At 38.3% G+C, this 12,072-nt stretch overlaps 1 protein-coding gene across 1 annotated transcript in view; it reads right to left on the bottom strand.

Moving 5' to 3' along the window:
* XKR4 (XK, Kell blood group complex subunit-related family, member 4) overlaps nt 1-12,072 on the bottom strand; it is a 675,577-nt gene that overhangs the window by 296,735 nt on the left and 366,770 nt on the right. The window contains exon 2 of the mRNA XM_006888838.1: nt 4,571-4,770. Within this exon, the coding sequence (XP_006888900.1) occupies nt 4,571-4,770 (200 nt within the window). The remainder of the gene's footprint in view (nt 1-4,570; nt 4,771-12,072) is intronic.

Below are 12,072 nucleotides of genomic sequence, written 5' to 3'. Positions count from 1 at the left end.
TCTGCTCTCCATACATGTTGAAAAGGTATGGAGACAGGATGCATCCCTGGCGTACACCCTTCCCAATTTTGAACCATGCAGTGTTACCCTGCTCTCTTCTGACTACTGCCTCTTGGTTCAAGTATAGGTTTCGTATTAGCACAATTAAATGTTCTGGGATTCCCATTCTTTTCCGAATCAGCCACAAATTAAACAAAACAAAGACCTCAATAGAATGTAATCCTTAACTTTATCCTAAGCATAGCAATTGTGGTTCTTAGCATCATGCCTCTTCCCTGATAAGTGATCTCCACGTTAGCTCAACTCAGCGATACCTAGCACAATGCAGAATGTACTCTAGATCTCATCCTGGGGAAAGAGTATGCCACTAAAATTAATGAATACAGAAAACTTATTTTTCCTATGTATTCATGAATTTTAGTGGCATAGTCTTTCCCCAGGATGAGATCTAGAGTACATTCTGCATTGTGCTAGGTATCGCTGAGTTGAGCTAACTTGGAGATCACTTATCAAGCAAGAGGCATGATGCTACGAACCACAATTGCTATGCTTAGGATAAAGTTAAGAATTACATTCTATTTAGGTTTTTGTTTTGTTTAATTTTTTCAGAAACCTTTATAAGAAGTTCTCAATCTTTCCTCCTCCTCTCTTTCTTAGCTTTAGAGTAAAAACTTCACTGTCATTTTCTAAGATACAAAGAGAGGTAAACAGTATAACTTTGGACCACAAGAAGATAGCTCTCTACTCTTCACATTTTCACTCATTTGTTCCTCTTCTAGAGTCCAATGGTTAAGGTTTGAACTCAACCAATGACACTGAAAGAAAGACCTAGTGATAGGCTTCGAAAAGATTATAGTCAAGAATACCTTGTGGGGAAGTTGCACTATGTCATATGAGATTGCTTTGAGGCAAAATCAACTCAACAGCATCCACCACCACCAAACCCAGATAGAGTTCTAGATGGTAGGTCTATACTAAGGGTTTGCCAAGTTTTGTTGAATATAAGATCTAGATTTTTGACTGAAAAGAAGTATGTGATATATGCTGCCATTCAATTTCATTTGCATCCTCACCCACAGATAACGTCATCAAGTACATTCCTGGTATTTTAAGTGTATGGGAAATTCATGGAATTAAAGATGAAGTGGAGGTCATCAGACTAATTTATGATCTTTACATTTGCAGTCTGTGGCACAAGGAGAATAAATTACTTGTACAAGGTGTCACAGTGAGCTAATGAGGTCACCACAGCCAGAATCTCCTTAGGCCAACTGCACAGTCATGCAGCACTAAATACAGTCCTCCACACCGGTCCACACCACTGTGCATTTCTTTTCTATCTGGGTGGACATATTCCACTTTCTCTTTCTTCCAATTTGCTTGCCACCATCTGAAAATCATATTCTATGGTTCTTTTTAACTTTCTTCTAACTTCTTAAACCAAAGAAACTAGGGTTGGGCCAAGGGTGGTGGTTGTTGTTTTTATGTGCCATCAAGTAGCTCGCGACTCATAGCGACCCTATGTACAACAGCTCTAAACTTTGTTCTGTCCTGTGCCAATCTCACTGTCTCCAACGCACTCATCCCGATTACCCCAGTCACTGAATCAATCTATCTCTTAGAGGACAATGCCCTCCTGCGCCTGCCCTCCACCTTCCTAAGCATGATGTCCTTCTCCAAGGACTGGTCTCTCCTTACAACATGACCAAAGTATGTCAGACGAAGCCTCAGAATCCTTGCCTCTAAGGAACAACCTGGTTTAACCCTCTCCAAGATTAATCTGTTTGTTTTCTTAGCAGTCCATGGTACCCTCAATACTCTTCTCCAACACCAAAGCTCAAAGGCAGCAATTCTCCTTCTAGCCTCCCTAGTAATTGACCAACTTTCTGATGCATAACAAGTGACTGCAAAGACCATGGACTGTATCAGATGCACCTTGGTCTCCAGAGAGACACCATTGCTCTTCAGTACTTTGGAGAGGTCCGTAACAGCGGAGTTTCACATCGCAATATGTCTTTTAATTTCCTGGATGCTGGTACCAAGAGTGTTGACTGTAGAGCCAAGCAGACTAACACTGTGAACAATCTCAATCTCTTCACCATCCATCCTGATGGTAGCAATTGGTCCAGTGGTGAGAATCTTTGTCTTCCTGACATTGAGCCTCAATCCATATTGAAGGCTACAGTTCTTGACCCTCTGCAGCACGCGCTTCAGTTTCAGCAAGCAGGGTTGTGTCATCCGCATAATGCAGATGTTGATAGATCTTCCACCAATCCTGATGCCGCATTTTTCCTCATAGAGCCCAGCCTCCTGGATGATCTGTTCTGCATACAGGTTGAAAAGGTATGGAGACAAGACACATCCCTGGCATATGCCTTTCCCAATTTTGAACCATGCAGTGTTTCCTTGCTCTGTTCTGATGACTGCCTCTTGGTCCAAGTATAGGTTTCGCATTAGCATGAATAAATGTTCTGGGATTCCCATTCTTCTCAGAGTCAGCCACAGTTTGTTATGATCCACACAATCAAACGCCTTTGCATAATCAATGAAACACAGATAGACATTCCTCTGGTACTCCTTGCTTTCAGCCAATATCCATTTAACATTAGCTACAATATCCCTAGTACCACAACCCCTTCTAAACCCAGCCTGGACTTCTGGCAGTTCTCTGCTGATGTGCTGTTCTAATCGTTTTTTGGATAATCTTCAGTAGAATCTTGCTTGCATGTGAAATCAACAATATTGTTCTATAGTTTCCACACTCTGTTGGGTCACCTTTCTTTGGAATGGCAACAAATATAGATCTCTTCCAGTCAGTTGGCCAAGTGGTTGTTTTCCAGATTTCTTGACATAACTTAGTGAGCACGTCCAGGGCAGCATCTGTTAGGTGAAATATGTCAATTGGTATAACATCTATTCCTAGGGCCTTATTTTTTGCTATTTCCTTCAAAGTAGCTTGAACTTCTTTCTTCATCACCATAGGCTCTTGCTCATATGTTGTTTCACTAAATTCTTCTGTGTCTGTCTATTCCTTTCGATACAATGACTCAGTATATTCTTTCCATCTTCTTTTAGTACTTCCTGGATCATTTAATATTCTGCCTAAAGCATTCTTGATTATGGCAACTCAAGGTTTGAATTTGTTCTTCAGTTCCTTGAGCTTAAGAAATGCTGAGCGAGTTCGGCCCTTTTGATTTTCTGACTCCAGAATATAACCAAAATATAACTTTGAGTCTATCCCACCTGAATTTCAGAATCATCTCAAGACCAAGGCCTTAAACACCAATAAGCGAAGGCCAGATGAGTTTTGGCAGGGTATCAAGGGTATCATTCAAGAAGAGTGCAAACGATCATTACAAAGACCGAAGAGGAAGAAAAGACCAAAATGGATGTCAGAAGAAACTCTGAATATTTCACTGGGGTGCAGAGAAGCCAAAGCACAAGGAAGAATTCAAGATACTAAATAGCTGAACAGAACATTTCAAAAGGCAGTGTGGGATGACATAGTACAATATTACAATGAAATAGGCCAAGGGTAGATCAATGAATAAATGGGTCACCAGCCAGCAGTACAACTTCTATCTTTCTTTTCATATAGCTTTTGGGATTATAGGGGATTAGTCACTCAACCCAAGCTCACATGTTCTTCTAAAAACAAGTTATTATAATATTGTGAAGGTTTTCTTGACCAACTAGGCTAAGTTTCAAGTTAGAGGATGGCTTAGGATATGATAAAAATGTGCATATATGAAAGGAGTCAAGGAAAGACTCCCTGAGATTAAAAAAGATGAATACATTAAAATATATTAACTACTTAACAACCTCTGTGTAGAAACAAAATCAACACGTTATCAACAACTCTTCATTTAGGAAGTGGTTGCTGAAGTCATTTATCCACTAATTTAATTCATCTACATCACTCAGAAAGGATTTAAGGTAGTAGATCCTCAGAGCTTGGAAGAACCTCAGTGATGAAATTGAAAAAATGTAAAAAAGATCAAAACAAACAAGAAATGTAATGATAATATTCACCTTATGAAACTTTGTTAATTTAATTATGTGGCATATATTGTTAAACACAAATAGCTTTCCCCCCTCATACAAGCATCATGCATTCAATATTATCATAATCCCTACCATTTCTTTTTATGCAAATTTCTCCCTCCTTGTCTACTTGAATTAAATACGTATGTGTGTGTTTACATACACATGCAAAAAATCCCCCCAAACAGCCAATACACATACATATGTTGCTGTCTTTGTAATTTTTAGAAATTATTACATTAATCAGAAAGCCTCTTTTGATTCTATTCTCATATACACCAAACATAAACCCATAAATATATTTTTCCTAGTTAGACTGAAGTTGAAAGAAAGAGAAAATTGTCTTTCTATGGTTAGCCATGGCAAGTAATGATGAAGAAAACATGCACTACCCACAAATCAGCAGACATGTTACAGAGCCAGTTCTGTAGCAACAAAGGACATTAGAAAAGTTCTTTGGATTGTGATACAAGTAGGCAATGAATCTTCCCCCAATACAGAAACCACATTGCAAGCAAGCCCTTACCTTGTAGGGCCTGTAAGCTATGAGTCTGTACGATAATGCAGAGCTGCAGGACCAGCTGTGGAGCACTTTCCAGAAAGGTGGCTAGCAAATGCAGCATACTCACATCTGCATACTCATACACCATTTTCCAGTAAAACCTCCATCTGTCATTCTCCCCACTCTGTCGGCTTCGGATACCTAAGTATATTGTATGGAAATATCTGCAAAGAAAACATGGAGAGAAAAAGATGTGAGTGAAAGGTCACCATATGCAAACATACACAAGAAATAATTACTTCGGTGACTTACTATTTAGGATACAGGGTTATCAGTGAGTGCTAAGTTTACCCTTTTCTTAAACATTCCTTTTGCAGTCACTGCAATTTCAATCCTCTTGAAAACCATTCAAGTGTATTGCATTGTTGTTGTTGTTCTATGATGTTGAGTCAGAAATGACTCATAGCTGACCCTCCAGTAGGTTTTCAGAGGTAACAAATTACATGGGAGGAGATTGCCCATCCTTCTTCTGCAACTTTAATTGCATCATGAAGAAGAAGAAAAAGAATAAAACTTCACTGCTGTCAAGTCAGAACCAATTGATACCTGACCTTCCTGCAAGTTCTTGAAGGCTGTAATTTATAGGGGAGGAAGCCACTAGCAAATTTAAGCCAGCAGAGAAGTGACACCTTTGGGTTGGCAGCACAAAACCCTGCACTGTGCCACCAGAGCTCACCATTATTAATAAAATGGGATAAAATGTAGGCGGAGACTGAGACATAGGTAAGATTTGCTACTTTCAAAATCTGCATACATACAATTCTTATGTGTGTGTAATAAGATGCACAAGATGGATTTTTCTTAGGACACAATGCACGTATAAAATACCAAACACAGGGGCTTATAAAGCTTCCTGATCCCCTTTTAAAGCAGGATGGAGCACTCTGCTTTTCTGTCCCTCCATAGCTGTGACTAATGATTTTCCTAATGCAATCTGTTTGTATTTCTTCTCTCACATATACCTGCTTTTCACTAGCTAGTGCTTTTCTTGGAATAACCTCAGAATAGCCTTCTCTGTATCTATGGTTGCAAATTCCATTGTTTTAATTGACAGCTTCAGTTCAATCATCACCAATCTTCCTTCAGTCTTCTATGCAGTTACCATTTTATCTCTTCATTTCATTAAAATCACAATTAAAACATTTTTTAAAAAGAAAAACTTATGGAATTATTATTCACTCAGTTCTTGTTTAAGTCCTTCCTTTTATTCTCATATTCTTCATTATATTCTTTTAAGTAGCAAATCTTTGATCTTATTTACCCTACTCATTCTCCACCCATTTTCCTCCTCCTTTGTCCCCTCTGCATTTCATCTTGGTGTATGCTGCCAGTGCTTGATCTCATCTACCTCATGGCTTCTCCTCAACCATTGATGACTCCCAAATCTCTATCTCCAATCCTAACCCATGGCCCTGCCAAATCTCAGATTTGTATATCTATCTGTTCTCCAGAATCTTCACAGGTATGTTGAAGCAAATTTCTTCAAAATTCTTTATTAACATCCTCCTAAATTCATCCCATATCCTATACTGGCAACCCATACCATACCACCATTCAAAAAGGCATTCAAGCCAGAAGTGTAGAGAGCATGTGGTGCATTATGCACTGTGTTGCTAACTGAAAGGTCAGTAACTAGAGAGCACCAGCTGCTCAATAGGAGAAAAATGGGCCTCTCTGCCCAGAAAGAAAGATTTACAGCCTCTTGAACCTGGTGGCTATAGTCTGAATCTGACTTAGCAGCAGGATTTTTACCTTTCCCTTATAATAAAAAAAAAATGGACTATGTTCTAGAATGTTTACCTCTATATGTTTCTTTTCTTTTAACTTTTAAAAGTATCTTTTAAAATAATTTTATTTTCTTATTTTTGTGTGTGTACCATTAAATCAGATCTGATTGGTACAGGAGGAGATTGTCCCTCCTCCAGCAGAGTATCTGGTGGATTCAAACAGTGTGCCTCTGGGATTGCAATGCAGCTTCTTGCCACAAGGCCACCAGAACTCCTTCCACCCCCCCCCCCCACACATTTTTTTTTAAATAGGTACTTCCTGAGTTAATTGATCTCAACATCTTTTGCTATGACTACTGTAACAGGATCCTACTTTGTCTTTCTGATCTCTACAGTCAACATGGCATTGAAGTAAAGAGAACGCTCCAAGGCATTTTCCCCCTCCTAAACATCCATTTTTGTTTTATAGTCAATTAATATCATGACAATCACATCTCTGCTTCAGAGCTTCCATCTCTAAGGAAGGAAAATAGCAACTCACATGAGTTGATCTGAGAATTAGATGACAGAATAAAATGAAATGAAGAACTTAAAGAACTGAGTGAATATTAAGTATTCAATAAACTTTTCTTTTTTTAAATGTTTTAATTTTTATTTTAATGAAAGATTACAGAAAAGTTAGATTCTCATTTATTCATTGTTATACATTTTTACCATCTCTTCCTATCTCATAGGGTCACTACGACTCAACAGCATTTAACAAAAACAACCCTACCTCCCGTCCCCCTCCTCCAGTTCACTTTTTTCTTAAATATTCATTTTTAGGAGCTATTAAGTTGAATCCAATGCATAGCAGTCCTTTGTACAACATCATACTGGAAATACTGCTTGATCTTCCTCACAATCATTTCTGTGCTTGAAATATTAGTTCTAATCAGCTTTGTAGTCTCTAATGTATTTTTCTATTTCTTCCAGAGTGGTCTGTCTGGAACACAAACTGAACAGATTCTCATCTTAAATATATATATCACAGTTAACAATCTGGAACAGGACATGGCATTTTAAATTGAATTGTGGGAGAAGGAGGAGGGAGGAACATGAGTATGAATGAATGAATGGAAATTAATCTCTTCATAAACTTTCACTGAAATAACATTTTAAAAAATCTCAATGACTACTACTGCCTAGATAATAAAACAGTAAAAACAAACAATGCAAATTAAAATATTTACTGCTTTTGTTGCTGTTGTTGTTGTTGTATACTGTCAAAGTGGAACTGACTTATAGATGACCATGCAGTGAGTTTTCAAAGGTGGTGAATGGCACAGGAAGAGGTTGTTCATCTTTCTCCTACAGAGTAGCTGGTTGTTTCAAACTACGTGGCTTTGAGTCCTTCTAACCTAATCTTTGGTCCTCTGTCCCATACCTACCTCTCTGTCCCATACCCTAGGCCTCATAGTAAAGCATATGCTGCTCCTCGAATATTCATCCACATCTCAAAGCTCTGCCCTTATAGTCCCCTTGTTCTGAAATATCTTTCCACATCCCTTGTCAACCTATAATTTTTAGTATTTTGTAAGAGTCAAGTATTATTTTTATGAATATTCACCCTTACAATTTCCCCCTCAAGCGAAATTGGCCATTTCATTTGTTGTGTCTCAGTATTTTCTGTTCAATTTTTTTTAGAAAAATAGCACTATTTATTTACATTTCTTAATTTGTGAGTTCATGTCATATTCTAGATTATAAACTTCTGGAGAGAATTGTTGCTCATCTTTATACTTTAATAACTAGCTTAGCCCCCAGTGATTAATAGGTCTTTATTTATTCAGTAAATACACATAGGAACATCAAGTATTTATAATTTTGTGTGCTTTATCTAAAAAACAGTGAGAAGACACTGCAGAGTATGGGTAGAAAAGCAGCATAATCTGAGCTGAATTTTAAGAGGGTTAATTTCCCTGTCCAAGTGGTTAAATGTGCTTGGCTGATTACCAAAAGGTTGAGGTTGAACCCATGGAAGAAAGGTGCCTGGTTGTCAAATTTAAGAAACTAGGCCATTGAAAACCTTACCAAGCTGGTTCTACTCTGACACACTTGAGGTTTCTGTGAGTCAGAGCTCATCTAACAGTCACTGGTATTAGCATCCTGGCTGCTGGTGGGAAATATAATGAGGCAAGGTAAAGAAGGTCTGTTAGAAGGCCATTGAAATAATTCAGACAATATAAGATGATGTTTTTGAGTGGGGTCCCAGAGATATTGATTGGGCTATCAGTGGTATTGGTGGTGGGAGGGATCAGAGTAGAGATATATTATGAACAGAGTGCTTACAATATTTTCATGATGAGTAAAAATTAATAAATACATGCTCCACTTTCTATTTATCATAGGATTTTAAATCCAGCACCCCTATGGCACTCCACAAAAACCACTGGAGCTCCCAAAATGCCTTCACTGTGCTGTTTTATTTCCAGTTTTTAATTGGAGAAGAGATCTATACACTCTCAGCTCTTTGCTGGCACAGGTCTGTGACTTAAAGGGACTTGCCTCTGCTGGTAGAATGGAATATTTGTGTTTGCAGTAGCTGGAGCTAAAACACTAAGTCTACCAATAAACCACGTGTAGAGTTCAAACACCTGAGAACACAGGACAGCAATAAAAACTATTTTCTGGTTGTATTTGAGGAATTTTAAACTACCTCTGCTCCATAAAGTTTTGCTTAGGGGTAAATAGCTCATCCAAATCCAGAGGCCATGACAAGTAAATTCCATATGTTTATAGTACAGTGATTTTTTTTTGCTTTAAAAAAAAGCTCTTAAACCAAAGTGCAGAGGCAATGTACAAACCCAGAGGTATTTTCCCTGGGATTACAGGAAACACAGCATCTTCTCCATAGTGTCAACTTGCATGTACTGCCATGATAGAGAGTTACAGGCAGCCCACCTCTGAAAGTCCCACTTGCGAGGGGCTAGAGGTCAGGATGGTGCTTACAAAGTTCAACTGTGATGCACCAGCCACACTTTTGCTCCTTTAAAGCAATTGTAGACAAGAAAAATGAATAGACAATTCAATAAAAAACCCCAAATATAATCCACTCTGCAACCCTCATTCCGTACTCTTAAGATAAACATAATGCCCTAAAATAAAATACTTTTAAACTATTCTCTCCCCCATAGACTTCAATGCCGTAAACATATTTCATCCAGTTTTTCTCAGTCTTGCCCCCACCCCGATGTCAGCCTCATTCTACAACAGTGGCACCATATAGCATTTGTCCTTGTGTGACTGAGATACCTCACTCAGCATAATGGAGTTGGGGGTGTGGTTGGGGGATGTGCAGGAGGGAGGAACATGAGTATGAATGAATGAATGGAATTCCAAGGTCTCTGTAGATGTTCATTGAAATGAAAAATAAATAAATAAATATTTAAAAAAGGAAAGGTTAAAAAAAAATTAGCCACACAAGCACAAGTGGTCTTATCAATCACAATTTTACTACCATGAAAAAGAATCCTATTTTTCCCACGCAAAGACACAGACAAGAAGCCATGACTGGAACAAGGACATTTTTTTTTTTATGGAAAAGTAAAAGAAAAGATTCTTTCATTGTTTTACAAACCCTCCCCCAGGTCCCCTCCACCATGTAGCCCTCGCTCTAGACTCCTGTGATGACAGAAATACCTAGTTATATATCTCTTTTAAACAGTTCTCTCCCTCCTCTGTTTCAGTGCAGTATACATCATTGAACCCATCTTACTCAGTCTCTCCCCAACCCCAAGGACAGTCCCATTCTATAACAGTGGCATCATGTAATATTTGTCCTTTTGTGACTGGGATATTTCACTCAGCATAATGTTCTCCAGAGTCAGCCATTTTGAATAATATTGCATGAGTTCCTTGTTTTTTAATGCAGCATAGTATTCCATTGTGCGAATATACCACAGCTTCTCTAGCCATTCGTTTGTTGATGGGCACTTAAGTTGTTTCCAACTCCTTGCTATTGTGAACAAAGCTGCAATAAACATGGGTGTGCATATATCTGCTTGGATGTCAGCTATGGTCTCCTCAGGGTAAATTCCCAGTAGTGGAATTGCTGGGTCAAATGGTATTTCTATTTGCAACTTTTTGAGAAAGCGCCATACTGCTTTCCACAGGGGTTGCACCATTTTACACTCCCACCAACAGTGAATCAGGGTTCCAGTTTCTCCACAACCTCGCCAGCATTTGTTGCTTGCTGTTCTGTTAAATTTTGCTATTTTGACTGGGGTGAAATGATATCTCATTGTTGTTTTAATTTGCATCTCTCTTAGGGCTAGGGATTTTGAGCATTTCTTCATGTGCTTGCAACAAGGAAAATTAAATCACACAAATCTTTGCTTGAATTAATTCTCTTGGAGCCCTGGTGGCACAGTCATAGTGGAAAGGGAGAAAGAAGGGGATTGAATTGTGAATTGTGCTACCATCCCAAAGACTGTGTGTCTCTGTTGGTTCAAATTCATCAGTGGCTCCTCTAGTGGGAAATGGTTATCTTCTTTTATTGTGATTTAAAGCCTCAGAAATCCAACAGAGGGTCACTATGAGCCAGAATCAACTCAACGGCAATGAGTGTGAATGAACACACTTTTCTTATTCCTCAGCTTTGTTCCTTGATCACAGGCCCAGATGACAATGAGAAAACCTGATATTTCTTTTCCTGCAACATCTGTCCTTCCCTTGTGGCTTATTCCCTGAGGCCCATATTGAACCTCTGCCTCTATAATATGCATTGAGTATCAGAAGAGAACTCCTAGTACCAAGAGATTTCCCCTTCTTTCTCCCTTTCCAGTGAAAAGCTATCATGCATTTCGTCAGTCTTCCCACTATATTTCAAATCCCCAAATCATATTGTCCTTTCTCTAAATATGCTTCAATTTATCTTTCACAAGACTCAGAATTTAATTACTTAAAAAGCAAGCAAGCAGACAAAAAATCCACATGAGTTTATATATTTTTTCCTTTACTATAAAGTCAAGACTCTTTTCTGCTATAATTAATTTTCTTGGAAGAATTTCTTTACCATAAGTCAGCAAGCATTCCCACAATGCTTCATCACAGTTGAATTTACATTAAATTGGTTTTGATATTTTGCTTTGGTTTCAACTTCTACATTTATTTGATGAATAGCATTTACAAATTAGATATTGGGATATAAACAGTAATTTCCCCCTCCATTCTTGTGTCATGGCAATGGGTTCCTAGGTCATGCAAACTTAAGCACTTGATTATTAATAAAAATGTTAGTAGTTCAAATCTACTAAGAAATTACTTGGAAGAAAATATTGGTGATCTAAGTCCAAAACAATCAGGCATTGAGAACTCTATAAAGCACAGGTCTATTCTGACACACATAGGGCCACCCTGAGTCAAAATGGACTTGAGTAAACTGGTGGGAATTGGTTAACTATGTTATGGTACAAGGAAGGGAAGAGATATTACCAGTATTGTGCCTATAGGTCACCAAATATCAGGGTAACCTTCCTGCTTTAAGAAAGTTGACCAGAAAAGCTAAGGGTTCTTAGAATAATTTTGAATTCTTAAAAACTCTAAATTTATGCACACCCATGTTTATCACAGCTTTGTTCACAATAGCAAGGAGTTGGAAACAACCTAATGCCCATCAACAAACGAATGGATAGAGAAGCTGTGGTATATTCACACAATGGAATACTACGCTGCATTGGAAAACAAGGAACTCATGCA

Source organism: Elephantulus edwardii, unplaced genomic scaffold (assembly GCF_000299155.1).
Source record: "Elephantulus edwardii isolate Elephantulus edwardi_28Jun2011 unplaced genomic scaffold, EleEdw1.0 scaffold00072, whole genome shotgun sequence".
Taxonomy (NCBI): Eukaryota; Metazoa; Chordata; class Mammalia; order Macroscelidea; family Macroscelididae; genus Elephantulus; species Elephantulus edwardii.
Note: the sequence above shows the minus strand (reverse complement) of the source record. Positions and strands in the feature narration are given on the sequence as shown.